The sequence below is a fragment of the Microcaecilia unicolor genome, chromosome 8 (genome assembly GCF_901765095.1).
Source record: "Microcaecilia unicolor chromosome 8, aMicUni1.1, whole genome shotgun sequence".
NCBI lineage: Eukaryota > Metazoa > Chordata > Amphibia > Gymnophiona > Siphonopidae > Microcaecilia > Microcaecilia unicolor.
Window position 1 is genome coordinate 73973848 of NC_044038.1, and position 15888 is coordinate 73989735.

The following is a 15888-nucleotide window of genomic DNA, read 5'->3' on the forward strand; positions in this document are numbered from 1 at the left end:
AGATTATCTTATTATGAGTAATCCACAATGCAATCTTATCTAGATTCTCGGAAAGCCTACGTTGGAAAGCAATACACTGAGAGAACTAGAATTTATTAAATATGAAAAGCGCAGCATCAGAGAGAGAGTCTATACCCCTTTAATAACCAAGCCAGTGCTCCTTTGATAGGGAAAGGGCCCATGTTCTTTGAAGAGTCAAGAAGGAGCCTCTTGGGTGGACCAGGAAGAGGATTCAGTCCTGTTCAGGGGAGGGAAGGGAAACCAGAGGAGGAATCAGGCTGCTACTTGGAAATTTTGTGGGTACCAGATGATATTCAGTGCAGTAGCATAGCCTTGGGTGGGCCCAGGTGGGCAGGGGCCCACCCAGTTTCACTTCAGACCCACCCAGTGGTGACGCACATTGTTGGTGTAGCTGGCGGGTATCTCTGGGCCCCGTCAGCTGCCAGTACTGTCATTTGGATATGCGTTGGTGGCTGGTGGGGGAAGAGACTTCTCAGGCCTTGGGGAGACTCAGATTCTTCAGCTTGTGGGGCCCAGAGATCCCCACCAGTCAAGGTATTTATCTTTACGGGGGGGGGGGGGGGGTGGACAGAGAGGAAATGGTGGGTCATCCCCACCCAGTTCACCCCCAGGCCCACCCAACAGTTGAGGTCCCGCTACTGATTCAGTGTTGGTACTCACCTAGCTAAACAACCAAAGTTAGGACAACCTTTTATGTGGAACAGAAGAAAAGAGCAGACCATATTGTAGAAAAACAGTCTTTAATGTGTTGTTTCAAAGCTCCCAGGATTTACAAACGAGTGCTTCACATGGCCATGTTTTGCCAGAAGTACAGGCTGTGTCAGGGGCAATAGAAACCAGCAGATGGTAACATACAAACTCCACCAGGAACACATTTATCAACACTGGTGAAGTTTGTATGTTAACACCAGCTGGTTTCTATGGCCCCTGATGCAGTCTGTATTTCTGGCGAATCATGGCCATATCAGGCACTCATTTGTTTACAATTTATAGTTTATTTCAATATGATAGACCATTTTAGCTGCTAAAGCAATACAGAGCAGTGTCCGGGCTGTAAAACTGAAACAGGAAAGGTACTCCAATTAAAAATAGTAAAGATCAACATTCACACCATATAGTTCAGACAGACAAGCAAGGAGAACAGTAAAGTAAGGTATCTAGCTGGTTAATGCTCATGCCATCTAATCAGTCTGATCCTCTGAAATCCTGCCTGAAAACCAAGGCTTTAAGGTTCGCTACAAAGGGGAAGCAGAAGATTGTTCCATATATGTGGTGATAGAAAGAAGAAAGCACTGTGCCTAGTTCATAGTGGGCAGTCTTGAGGGGCATAATCGACCAGAAACGCCTATCTCCATGGGCGTTAATCTCCGAGAACGGGTCCGTGAAGGGGCGGAGTGAACCGTATTTTTTAAAAAAAAATAGACGCCCATGCTTTATTCGCCAAGGTGTGAGCTGGGCGTTTTTGCTTTTCACCGATAATGGAAAATGAAATCGCCCAGCTCAAAAACGAATAAATGCAAGGCATTTGTTCGTGGGAGGGGCCAGGATTCATAGTGCACTGGTCCCCCTCACATGCCAGGACACCAACCGGGCACCCTAGGGGGCACTTTTACAAAATCAAAAAAAAAGGTAAAAGAGCTCCCAGGTGCATAGCACCCTTCCCTTGGGTGTTGAGCCCCCCAAATCCCCCTCAAAACCCACTGCCCACAAGTCTACACCAGTACTATAGCCCTAAGCGGTGAAGGGGGGCACCTACATGTGGGTACAGGGGGTTTGGGGGGGTTGGACGACTAGTAGCATTAAGCAGCACAATTGTAACAGGTAGGGGGGGGGATGGGCCTGGGTCCACCTGCCTGACGTCCACTGCACCCCCTAACAACTGTTCCAGGGACCTGCATACTGCTGCTTGGGAGGAGGGTATGACATTTGAGGGTGAAAGTAAAAAGTTGTGAAACATCATTTGTTGTGGTGGGAGGGGGTTAGTGACCACTGGGGGAGTCAGGGGAGGTCATCCCCGACTCCCTCTGGGGGTCATCTGGTCATTTAGGGCACTTTTTGGGGCCTTATTCGTCAAAAAACAGGGTCCAGGAAAAGTGCCCTAAATTCTAGCTACAAACGCATCCATTATCGGCGAAGGACGCCCATCTCTGTTCGGGTGATAACCACGCCCCAGTTCCGCCTTCACCACGCCTCCGACACTCCCCCGTCAACTTTGTCCGCATCCGCGACGGAGTGCAGTTGAAAGCGTCCAAAGTTCGGCTTTCGATTATGCCGCTTTATTTGTTTTTGTGAGAAGAACGCCCATCTCCCGATTTAGGTCAGAACTTGGGCATTATTCTCGATCGATTATAAGCAGGCTTGGGTCCTGGAAAGACAAGGCATTGGTCATTGAGAGAGCAAAGAGTGCAAGCAGGTGAGTAGGAGATGGTGAGGCATGCTAGGTAATCCAGAAAGCCAATGCAAGGCACCTTAAAAGTTAAGGTTGATATCTTAAAGATTATACGCTGGTGAACAGGTAACCAGTGATGTTGTTTTAACAGAGGAGTGACGCGATCCGAATGACAGGCATGATGACACAGCATTCCAACAGCAGTGTTCTGAAGAGTTTGCAATTGTTTTAAAGAAGATTGGCTAGGCCTGCGTAAACATTACAGTAGTCAAGACGTGAGGTGAAGAAGGAGAGGATGAGAACATGAAAATCATTGTGATTGAAAGGGTGACAAACTGCATGAAGCTGGTAAAAAAGAAAGAAAGAAACTTTTGACAGGTGTGATATTCGGGGCTAAAAGGAGAGGAGTCCCAAATGATCCCAAGATATCGAAAACTAGTGACCAGGGAAATTTGTGACCCAAGCAGGATGAGGAGTGATGAAGGAGGGGTTAGAGAACCTGAAAACCAACAGGCAACAGTTTTGTCTGGATTAAGAACCAGACAATGATCAGTCAGCCATTGAGCAGTTGAATCTAGGCAACTTTGAAGTGGGGCAATTGAAGGGGCGAAGAGTAGGACGGGTAGGTTGGGTAGGTAAGGAGGATGGTGTCTGCGTAATATTAGGCTGAGATACCGAAGGACTGAATGAGGGTTGCAAGGGGACTTAGAAACAGGTTAAACAAAAGAGGGGAGAAAATCAAGCCCTGAGGGACACTGAAGTGTAACTCTCTATTGCTTGAGGCAGATGACGCAGTCCTGGGAGCTTTGAAACAATCCATTAAAAACTGTTTTTCTACATTAAGGTCTGCTCTTTTCTTCTGTTCCACAGTGGATATTGTAGACCAGTTGTCTTCTTGTTTACTTACCCCAACCTTTTGTATGGTTCTATCTGGTTGCTGTGAATATCACTGGTACCCACATACCTCTCAGAACACCCCTCCAGTGCCTGGAATTTGCTTTGTGTGCTCTCAGCCAATATTCAATGGAACTGCCCAATTAAGTGCCGCTGAATATCAGTGGCTGGCCTTTCACCGGGCAGCAGCCTCTCCTGCTTTGAATATTGACTCCTATATTTTTTTAGGTAATTTATTTTTACAATGACTGCATCTATTTCTTTTGTAATCTACTATGAGCTTTTTGTTTTATCATTTTTTTGTTTATTAATTTGATATGCCGCTTCTTTCAAGGCAGTTTACATACAATTCTACAGGTACTTGCAACGTCCCTGATAGACTCACAATCTAAGTAGTATATTGTACCTGGGGCAACGGAGGGCTAAGTGACTTGCCCGAGGTCACACGGAGCTGCAGAAGGAATTGAACCTGGTTCCTCAGGATCTCAATCCACTTTCAACCGTTAGGCAACAGTGGGAATCAAACCCGGTTCCCAGGTTATGAAAAACACACACACAGATTTCTGTCTGCTATTCATATTTCTTCCATGAAAGCTCACACACACTTCATTGCACTCTACCTGAACTGCGTCCTGGGAACAACACTCCAATACATGTACATGCACGCTTGTGTGATCTTGGCTGCATGTGCATATGCGTGAGCTTGTAGGTGTTGCACAATTTTCCAAAACTCATTTCTGCACATAAAAGTCCCATCTCTTCAACAAGGCATACAACAAGGATCAACAAATATGAACTCCTGTACACATATCCAGAACTGCCCTTACAATATTTGCTTGCCAAACCATTACCATGTTTTTCGCTACTACTACATGCACATTTTCTATATAACTCTTATATAATTCTTAAATATTTCTTACTATGATTGCTTGCTAAAATACGATTATGTTTTTTCATTATCATGTTACCCCAAATCCTCCTGTTATTACTAATTTTTGACTTTGACTTTGTCTTCCCATAACTCTTCACAATCCACCTTATAACTGAAAGAGAAAAACGCCTAGATTTCGACCCAAATCGGGAGATAGATGTTTATCTTACAAAAACGAATAAATCGGTATAATGGAAAGGCGATTTTGGACGTTTTCAACTGCACTCCATCGCGGAAGCGTACAAAGTTGACGGGGGCATGTTGGAGGCGTGGCGAAGGTGGAACTGGGGCGTGGTTATCGGCCGAGGAGAGATGGGCGCCTTTCGCCGATAATGGAAAAAAAGTATGCGTTTGTAGCTAGAATTTAGGGCACTTTTCCTGGACCCTGTTTTTTCACAAATAAGGCCCCAAAAAGTGCCCTAAATGACCAGATTACCCCCAGAGGGAATTGGGGATGACCTCCCCTGACTCCCCCAGTGGTCACTAACCCCCTCCCACCACAAAAAATGATGTTTCACAACTTTTTATTTTCACCATCAAATGTCATACCCACCTCCCTGGCAGCAGTATGCAGGTCCCTGGAGCAGTTGTTAGGGGGTGCAGTGGACTTCAGGCAGGTGGACCCAGGCCCATCCCCCCCCTACCTGTTACAATTGTGCTGCTAATGCTTATTAGTCGTCCAACCCCCCAAACCCACTGTACCCACATGTAGGTGCCCCTCTTCACCCCTTAGGGCTATAGTAATGGTGTAGACTTGTGGGCAGTGGGTTTTGAGGGGGATTTGGGGGGCTCAACACACAAGGGAAGGGTGCTATGCACCTGGGAGCTCTTTTACCTTTTTTTTGTTTTTGTAAAAGTGCCCCCTAGGGTGCCAGGTTGGTGTCCTGGCATGTGAGGGGGACCAGTGCACTACAAATCCTGGCCCCTCCCACGAACAAATGCCTTGGATTTATTCGTTTTTGAGCTGAGCGCTTTCATTTTCCATTATCACTGAAAAACAAAAACGCCCAGCTCACAAATTGTCGAATAAAACATGGACGTCTATTTTTTTCAAAAATACGGTTCGGTCCGCCCCTTCACGGACCCGTTCTCGGAGACAAACGCCCATGGAGATAGACGTTTTCGTTCAATTATGCCCCTCAATGTAACCCATAATCGTACGATAACAAATTGTATTTCCATCATTCGCAATGTATTGTAAGCCACACTGAGCCCGCAAATAGGTGGGAAAATGTGGGACACAAATGCAATAAATAAAATAAATAAATAAATAAATAATTGTATACTTTCTCATGTACTCTCATTATTCATGATGTATTGTAAGCCACTTTGAGCCTGCAAAGAGGTGGGAACATGTGGGATACAAATGCAACAAATAAATAAAAGATTGCTTCAGTTACCCCTTTTTGATGTTTGATATGAATAGGTTGTTTTTGTCACAGAGTGTCTCATTATCATTGGGTTATTTTGATAACTTATATTTTGTATTTGACAACATGGAAATGTATCCTTTATTAGTGAAAATCTGTTCTGCAAGATTTCCTGCATAGTCTGTCACCTGATTACCAGGGTAGAAATTGCTTTTTAACCATTTAAACACTTTACTAAATATTGCAAAGAAACCTGGAAAGATTCTGGGTGCCAGTAGGGCAAGATTAAGGTATTGGCAAACTTGGCATATGCCTAGGGCCCAAATGTTTGGAAGAGGTTTTCTCAGATGTGCTAATTCAGTGGTTTCCAACTTGTGGTAACTCAGCTGCTGGTAGAAAAAAAATAATTTGGGGGGGGGGAGGGGGAGACCAGAGTCACAACTGTCCACAGAAGGTCTGTTCATTTTCCCCACCACTTGTGCATAATCATTCAGTCAGCAGGGTAAGACAAGGAACAATGTTTCTTTACCCTCTTTCTCCTGGTCTGTCAGTTTCCTTTGCAAACCAGCAACAAAGAGTGAGGAGACTGAAGTAAATATATATTAATAAATATTAAATTACAAACCAAGTACATTAAAAGAACCATTTAAAAAGAAACATGCAGTACATCAATCAATGGACCTACAGAAGGAAGGAAGAAGCAAATTTTAATGCTGATATTAAAGTGATTAATGAAGCTATTAAAATGATTACCAGCCATTGGAAATTTGGTCCTTTCATCCCACTCTTAAAAACAGCACACTGGCTTCCACTGTCCTATCATGTAACCTTCTTGTCTACAAGACCCTCTCCCCTGGTAAGCCAGCTTATTTATCCTGCATTCTCACTCCCTATTGAAGCCCCACCCCATGTACATCGATCAGCACAACAAAATCTACTCATAGTGCCATTCTTTTGAGAAATCTGCTATGGCACCACACAATCCATCTTTTCCGTTCAAGGCCCCAAACTTTGGAATAAACTATCGGTTCACCTGCATCTTTCATCTTCCCTATCTAAATTCAAGACTGATTTGAAATCTTCTTATTCCTAGATGCTTGTGACTAGAACAGACCATGCTGTAAACTTGGTTGCATCCTGGAGCCAACAAACTCCCTCTCCTCTCATGCTTCCCCCTACCCAATTTTCCTATTATTATATTTCCTCCCCCTATCCTCATGAGTTTGTTGTCAGCATACTTCCTTCCTCTCCTAGCTATTTGGTTGTAAGCCACTCAGATATTGTTTGATGGGTGGGGTATAAGCCCCTAATAAACTTGGGTTGCAGTGAGTAGCAGTCCTGCTAGGTGTTGAGGGCTAGAGGCACAGGGGAAGGAGGGAGAGGCAGAAACATTGCTAGAATGGACTAGATTTGCAGGTGAGTGGGCAGGAGAGGCGAGAGTAAATGAAAGATCAGATCGGAGGAAAGAGAGAGAGAGGGAGGAAGGGAAGGGAGAAGAGAGGGGAAGAATCAATGGACCCACAGAGGGAAGGAAGGAGCAATGCTGGGCCACAGGGGGAGGGGGGGTTATAGATGGTGGTTGTTTTGGGACAGACAAGGAAAGAACGCTAGCTTGGCCCCAGAGTGGGGTGAGCAGGTGTGGGAGGAAGGGGAGAAAAAAGGATGGGAGACAGAACAGAGATCCTGGGCAGGGATGGAGCAAAAGGACAGAAGGGCAATGCTGGAAAAGGGGGTGATAGGGGCCCAGAGGGGCAATCATGGAAAGGGGGGGATAAGGACACAGAGGGGTGATGCTGGAAAAGTGATGGGATAGGATACTGAACATGAGGGGGAGGTTAAGGACAGGGACATAGAGGTTAGATGTTGGACAAGATAGATAGGGTCGTAGAGGGAAGATGGACAATGAACGTAGAGAGAGAAGAAATGTCAAATGGACAGGAGACTCTGCAAAGACAGGGTGGGGGAAAAACAGAAAAGCAGAAAAGAGACACTGGGACCAAAGTGAATGGAAATATAAAATGCTCAGACAACAAAGATAAAAAAAAATTATTAATTGGAATATATCAGCATTTAGAAATAGACATCTTTGATATTTTGAATTTTTTTTTTATTTCTATAGTATTGTGATACATGCAGAGTCTAACTTATTGAGGTTTCCAGTTCAGTTTTTTTGCATTACGGATCTGTTTCTGTTATGTAAAGTTTGTGAAATCATCGTAGAACATTCATACATGTAGTAGGGGCATGAGCGGATCAGGGGTTTGCCTAGGAGTTAGATGTGCAGCTTACAGAATATAGAAGTTACACTCCTAACTGCTAATAGGCGTGAGCACCTACACAAGGCTTTGACATGGTGTATGTGCTCATGCCTAAAATCAGCAGACTTAGGATAGTATTCAATAATGGCAGTTTCACACAACATTGTTGTTATAAAATTCACGCTCAGCATGTATCATCCCAGTGCCTAAATTTGAACACTCTTTCTTGAATCTACTCCTATGTGCACATAAGTAGTGCCATACTGGGAAAGACCAAAGGTCCATCTAGCCCAGCATCCTGTCACCGACAGTGGCCAATCCAGGTCAAGGGCACCTGGCACGCTCCCTAAACGTAAAAACATTCCAGACAAGTTATACCTAAAAATGCGGAATTTTTCCAAGTCCATTTAATAGCGGTCTATGGACTTGTCCTTTAGGAATCTATCTAACCCCTTTTTAAACTCCGTCAAGCTAACCGCCCGTACCACGTTCTCCGGCAACGAATTCCAGAGTCTAATTACACGTTGGGTGAAGAAAAATTTTCTCCGATTCGTTTTAAATTTACCACACTGTAGCTTCAACTCATGCCCTCTAGTCCTAGTATTTTTGGATAGCGTGAACAGTCGCTTCACATCCACCCGATCCATTCCACTCATTATTTTATACACTTCTATCATATCTCCCCTCAGCCGTCTCTTCTCCAAGCTGAAAAGCCCTAGCCTTCTCAGCCTCTCTTCGTAGGAAAGTCGTCCCATCCCCACTATCATTTTCGTCGCCCTTCGCTGTACCTTTTCCAATTCTACTATATCTTTTTTGAGATACGGAGACCAGTACTGAACACAATACTCCAGGTGCGGTCGCACCATGGAGCGATACAACGGCATTATAACATCCGCACACCTGGACTCCATACCCTTCCTAATAACACCCAACATTCTATTCGCTTTCCTAGCCGCAGCAGCACACTGAGCAGAAGGTTTCAGCGTATCATTGACGACGACACCCAGATCCCTTTCTTGATCCGTAACTCCTAACGCGGAACCTTGCAAGACGTAGCTATAATTCAGGTTCCTCTTACCCACATGCATCACTTTGCACTTGTCAACATTGAACTTCATCTGCCACTTGCACGCCCATTCTCCCAGTCTCGCAAGGTCCTCCTGTAATCGTTCACATTCCTCCTGCGACTTGACGACCCTGAATAATTTTGTGTCATCGGCGAATTTAATTACCTCACTAGTTATTCCCATCTCTAGGTCATTTATAAATACATTAAAAAGCAACGGACCCAGCACAGACCCCTGCGGGACCCCACTAACTACCCTCCTCCACTGAGAATACTGGCCACGCAATCCTACTCTCTGCTTCCTATCTTTCAACCAGTTCTTAATCCATAATAATACCCTACCTCCGATTCCATGACTCTGCAATTTCTTCAGGAGTCTTTCGTGCGGCACTTTGTCAAACGCCTTCTGAAAATCCAGATATACAATATCAACCGGCTCCCCATTGTCCACATGTTTGCTTACCCCCTCAAAAAAATGCATTAGATTGGTGAGGCAAGACTTCCCTTCACTAAATCCGTGCTGACTTTGTCTCATCAGTCCATGTTTTTGTATATGCTCTGCAATTTTATTCTTAATAATAGCCTCCACCATCTTGCCCGGCACCGACGTCAGACTCACCGGTCTATAATTTCCCGGATCTCCTCTGGAACCCTTCTTAAAAATCGGAGTAACATTGGCTACCCTCCAGTCTTCCGGTACTACACTCGATTTTAGTGACAGATTGCATATTTCTAACAGTAGCTCCGCAAGTTCATTTTTTAGTTCTATTAATACTCTGGGATGAATACCATCAGGTCCCGGTGATTTACTACTCTTCAGCTTGCTGAACTGACCCATTACATCCTCCAAGGTTACAGAGAATTTGTTTAGTTTCTCCGACTCCCCCGCTTCAAATATTCTTTCCGGCACCGGTGTCCCCCCCAAATCCTCCTCGGTGAAGACCGAAGCAAAGAATTCATTTAATTTCTCCGCTACGGCTTTGTCCTCCTTGATCGCCCCTTTAACACCATTTTCGTCCAGCGGCCCAACCGACTCTTTGGCCGGTTTCCTGCTTTTAATGTATCTAAAAAAGTTTTTACTATGTATTTTTGCTTCCAACGCTAATTTCTTCTCAAAGTCCTTTTTTGCCCTCCTTATCTCCGCTTTGCATTTGGCTTGGCATTCCTTATGATCTATCCTGTTACTTTCAGTTGCTTCTCTTCTCCACTTTCTGAAGGATTGTTTTTTGGCTCTAATGATTTCCTTTATCTTACTGTTTAGCCACGCCGGCTGACGTTTAGTCTTTTTTCCCTTTTTTCTAATACGTGGAATATATTTGTCCTGAACCTCCAGGATGGTGTTTTTAAACAGCATCCACGCCTGATGCAAGTTTTTTACTCTGCGAGCTGCTCCTTTCAGTCTTTTTTTCACCATTTTTCTCATTTTGTCGTAATCACCTTTTCTATAGTTAAACGCTAGCGTACTTGATTTCCTAGTTTCACTTCCTTCAATGCCAATATCAAAACCGATCATATTATGATCACTGTTATCAAGCGGCCCTCGTATCGTTACCCCCTGCACTAGATCATGAGCACCACTAAGGACTAAGTCTAGTATTTTTCCTTCTCTTGTCGGCTCCTGAACTAGCTGTTCCATGAAGCTGTCCTTGATTTCATCAAGAAATCTTATGTCTCTTGCATGTACAGATGTTACATTAACCCAGTCTATATGCGGGTAATTGAAATCCCCCATTATTATTGTGTTGCCCAGTTTGTTTGCGTCCCTGATTTCCTTTAACATTTCCGCATCCGTCTGTTCGTCCTGGCCAGGCGGACGGTAGTACACTCCTATCACTATCCTTTTCCCCTTTGCACATGGAATTTCAATCCACAGTGATTCCAAGGAGTGTTTTGTTTCCTGCAGAATTTTCAATCTATTTGATTCAAGGCTCTCGTTAATATACAATGCTACCCCCCCACCAATCCGATTCACCCTATCACTACGATATAATTTGTACCCCGGTATGACAGTGTCCCACTGGTTATCCTCCTTCCACCAGGTCTCAGAGATGCCTATTATATCTAATTTTTCATTTAGTGCAATATATTCCAACTCCCCCATCTTATTTCTTAGGCTCCTGGCATTCGCATATAGACATTTCAAACTATGTTTGTTGTTCCTAAGTACATCATGCTTAGTACTTGACAGTATTAATTGGCAATCTTTTGTCTGATTTTTATTGTTATTTAAAGATACCCGATCTACTACAATCTCTTTTACAACCTCACTATCAGGATACTCTATCTTCCCTGTTATGGTGATATCTTTGAAAGATACCTTATCCCGAACCATGCTCTTTTGAGCGACTGTCGGCCTTCCCCCCATTTCTAGTTTAAAAGCTGCTCTATCTCCTTCTTAAACGCCGATGCCAGCAGCCTGGTCCCACTCTGGTTAAGATGGAGCCCATCCTTTCGGAATAGGCTCCCCCTTCCCCAGAATGTTGCCCAGTTCCTAACAAATCTAAAGCCCTCCTCCCTGCACCATCGTCTCATCCACGCATTGAGACTCTGGAGCTCTGCCTGTCTCTTGGGCCCTGCGCGTGGCACAGGTAGCATTTCAGAAAATGCTACCCTGGAGGATCTGGATTTCAGCTTTCTACCTAAGAGCCTAAATTTTGCTTCCAGAACCTCTCTCCCACATTTTCCTATGTCATTAGTACCCACATGTACCAAGACAGCCGTCTCCTCCCCAGCACTATATAAAATCCTATCTAGGTGACGCGTGAGGTCCGCCACCTTCGCACCAGGCAGGCAAGTCACCAGGCGATCCTCACGTCCACCAGCCACCCAGCTATCTATATGCCTAATGATCGAATCACCAAGTACAACAGCTGTCCTAACCTTTCCCTCCCGGGCAACATTTGGAGATATATCCTCGGTGCGAAAGGTGCTCCTTCTTTGCACATAGGGCGGGATTGTATATATGGCGCTTAAAAAATTCACGCAGAAAACATTTTCACCTAAGCATATTCTATAAACGGCACCTAAGTTTAGGTGCAGTATGTAGAATTACACTTAGCTGATATCCCAGTGTCTAAAACTATGTGCATCCATTTACACCAACGAAAACATGGTGTATATCCTGGTGCATAGATTTAGGCACACTGGTCCATATTCTATAAGTACACATGTAAATTACAGAACACCCACGAAACACCCATTTCCTCACCTATAACTATGCCTCTTTTGGCTGCGCATGTTAGAAGTTGGGTGCACTGCGTTACAGAATACGCTTAGCGTAAATTCTAATTATTGCCAATTAGTGCTCATTATTGCTTGTTAAGTGCTGTTATCAAACCTGATTGGCTTGTTACGCCAATTAAGGTACACGTATTGTTACAGAATATGTTTGGATTTCAGCGCAGATCTCTAGGCTCGCTATATAGATCCAGGTGATAGTACTTATTTTTTTCCTCCTAGGGTGTTGGCACAGACCGTTGCACCTGCACTTCCTATTCAGAAAGTGTGCACACTATTCCCCAAATTCTGTATAGGTTGTCCAAAGTTGGGTGCACAAATTTGGGCATGGATAACTAATTAGGTACTAAGAATCAATAATTGGTGTTAACAGGGATGGCCCGACAATTAGGCCACCTGAGGTGGGGGCCTCAGGTGGCACTCTTTTGGGAGTGGCATCTCTCCCTTCCTTCCTCCACAAATTCTAACATGTACCCCCCTTTTGCAAAAGTGGAAAAATAAACCCTCAATTCTAACGCACCATTGATTCTAAGATGTACCCCCATTTTGCAAAAGTGGAGAAATAAACCCTTGATTCTAACACGCCATCGATTATAAGACACACCCCTCCCCCCCTTTTGCCAAAGGGAAAAATATAGTACCGGTATAAAAAGTACGGTATTTTAAAAGTAATCTGTTGAGGAGTGTAACAAGTACTATAGATTTTCATTTAGGTGCCTCAGGGCTGCGGGATTTGTAATTTTTGTCCTAGATTCTAAGATGCCATCAAATGTAAGCTGCATCTTCTTTCCAAGTACATTAAAATGAGTAAAAATGTGTGTCTTAGAATCAAGGAAATACAGTATCATTATTTGGCTTGATTGCATTTTTATTCCTGAGCTTGATTTTACATGTATAGAAAAACTGTCAAAAATCTGGACTGATAGAATCCAGTGATTCAAGCAAAGAAATGATGACCCGCATCCTCCTGTGTTTCAATATGTTCCTATATTCTTTTCAGTGTATGAGCATTAGTGCCACCATCAATATCGTATAATGTTCAGATGTTTTTTCTGGTAGAACAAATGATCCTAGGAAGAGAGGAAAAACAGAAAGTGACAGGGAGAGAGTGAGACAGAGGGAAAAATAACATTTCCCAAAAGAATGGACAGTAAAAATGCCATATAATCCTGTGCAAAAAAGGAGAAACAACAGATACAGCAGGAAACAGTTGTATTCTGTCACCAGGTCAGAAGCTTAATCGGACCAGCTGCAGAACCTGAGCATGGTTTTTCCTGTACTTTCTTGAACTGAAAATCGATTAAAAATGAAATGTTGTATTGAGTGTGTGAGTGTTGGGATATGTGGGGAGGAGGAAAAAAAAGGAGAAAGGGAGGGGATGTTATAAAACAATATAGTGGAATAGTCTTGAGGTTAAAGCTGAAGGCTAAAAATCAAGGTTCAAATTCTGCTCCTTCTAGTAACTCTGTTTATGACTTTGAGCAAATCACTTTGCTGTCTGTTGCCCAAGTGTAGATAAGTTCACTTGGACAGGGAAATAACTTACATTCCTGCTTATAACTCACTTTGAGCTCAATGTGGAAGGCAAGTAATTCAATCTCAATTCCAAAACTCAGCTGACTTTCTTTTCCTTATTTGTAACTTTTCCAGGGACCTCACTTTCCTGCCAGGAGTGCACTGATCTGCAGCATAACAACTGCACCTCTGCCCCTAAACAATGCCAGTCATCTCAGACCCACTGCGTCAGCATCCTCAGACAGACTGTCCTCTCTGGTAGGTGTTCTACTCCAGGCTCTGCCTCTCACCCCCCTGAGGAGACCATCTCTACCTTTCTGCATCTGCAGGACTGGGATCAGGTGACACAAGCTTCGGTGTTGAGCTCTGCAGATACATTTTAGTAAAATAAAAACAAAATTTATATTGTGGGTTGGATTCACTAAGAATTGGGTAAAAGTCTTATGGCCCCTTTTACTAAGCGGCGGTAAGCCCAATTTGAGCTTACCGCATGCCAATTTTGAGCTACCACTGGCCCAGCGCGGGTGCCAGTGATAGTTCTAGCCCTAGAAAGCAGTTTCCTGTGCTAGGGAAAATCAGGCCTAATTTTTTTAGTGTGGAGCTAACCTGGTGGTAATTGGGCAGTGCTGCATGCTACCTGGTTACTGCAAGGTTAGCGCAGAAGCCCTTACCGCCACCTCAATGGGTGACAGTAAGTGCTCCCCACTGCATGAAAAAACAGTAATAGCAATCTTACTGTATAGCCGTGTTTGTTTGCAGCCTTTTTACCCACAGCGCGCGGCAAAAACGACTCCCACAGCTAGCACAGGGCCCTTTTTACTGCAGCTTAGTAAAAGGACTCCTTAATGAATTAAGCTGTCTATCAGCATTTCTTTCACTTCCCTGTGAATTATTTTTGAATTTTTTTAGGTATTTCCCCCTAATTTTTTTTAATACCTGTTTATTGATAACCAGAACAAGTGACATCATACAAAATTGAACCAACAGGTTAAACATGAGCTGGATAATTTTTTGATATGCCTATCTTCAATTTTCCCCCCTCCACCCCTCCTGACCCATTAATTAACAATTCAAAATTTTACTTCTGGCTGCTGGAGTGAGAGTATCCCAAAATGGAGACCAAGATTTACAAAACATGTCACCTCTCTTGGAGGCTATAAGTCTCTGATTCCCCTCTTCTCCAACAAGCAGCATTGAATCATGGCCATCCTCCAGTGAGCCACGCTGGGACCCTCAATGGCTAACCACTGTTGGACAATTGTTCGTTTTGCCATCAGAATAGCGAGTTTTAAAAATGATTTGTATCCTGGGGGTACTGGGCTCTGCACCCAAAAAATATCAAATAGTTGTTCCGGGGAAAGACTCCATCTGCAGGACCACATCTGCGACACATGGGAACACAACAGTTTCCAAAAAGATTTCATACTTGGGCAGTTCCAGAACACGTGCCCTAAATTGGCTTCACCCCTCCCGCACTTCAAGCAGGTGTCTGTCGCCTGAAGAGCAGCCCGATATGCTCTATGCGGGGAGATGTGTAAACGTAACAAAAATTTGTATTGGATCTCACACCATGCTACATTATCGGTGAGACCGAATGCAGACCGAAGACATGCCGCTATTTGCTCGTGTTGCAGGTGAAGGCCCAACTCCTGGTTCCACCCCAGTGTCGCTTTAGATACAGTGGTGGAAATAAGTATTTGATCCCTTGCTGATTTTGTAAGTTTGCCCACTGACAAAGACATGAGCAGCCCATAATTGAAGGGTAGGTTATTGGTAACAGTGAGAGATAGCACATCACAAATTAAATCCGGAAAATCACATTGTGGAAAGTATATGAATTTATTTGCATTCTGCAGAGGGAAATAAGTATTTAATCCCTCTGGCAAACAAGACCTAATACTTGGTGGCAAAACCCTTGTTGGCAAGCACAGCGGTCAGACGTCTTCTGTAGTTGATGATGAGGTTTGCACACATGTCAGGAGGAATTTTGGTCCACTCCTCTTTGCAGATCATCTCTAAATCATTAAGAGTTCTGGGCTGTCGCTTGGCAACTCGCAGCTTCAGCTCCCTCCATAAGTTTTCAATGGGATTAAGGTCTGGTGACTGGCTAGGCCACTCCATGACCCTAATGTGCTTCTTCCTGAGCCACTCCTTTGTTGCCTTGGCTGTATGTTTTGGGTCATTGTCGTGCTGGAAGACCCAGCCAC

General features: G+C 44.0%; 1 protein-coding gene across 2 annotated transcripts in view; it reads left to right on the forward strand.

The window, feature by feature from the left end:
- The window catches only part of LOC115475535 (phospholipase A2 inhibitor and Ly6/PLAUR domain-containing protein-like), a 51027-nt gene that overhangs the window by 11879 nt on the left and 23260 nt on the right, over positions 1-15888 (forward strand). For both annotated transcript variants that reach the window (XM_030211316.1, XM_030211315.1), the window contains exon 2: positions 13817-13939. In XM_030211316.1, the coding sequence (XP_030067176.1) occupies positions 13817-13939 (123 nt within the window). The remainder of the gene's footprint in view (positions 1-13816; positions 13940-15888) is intronic.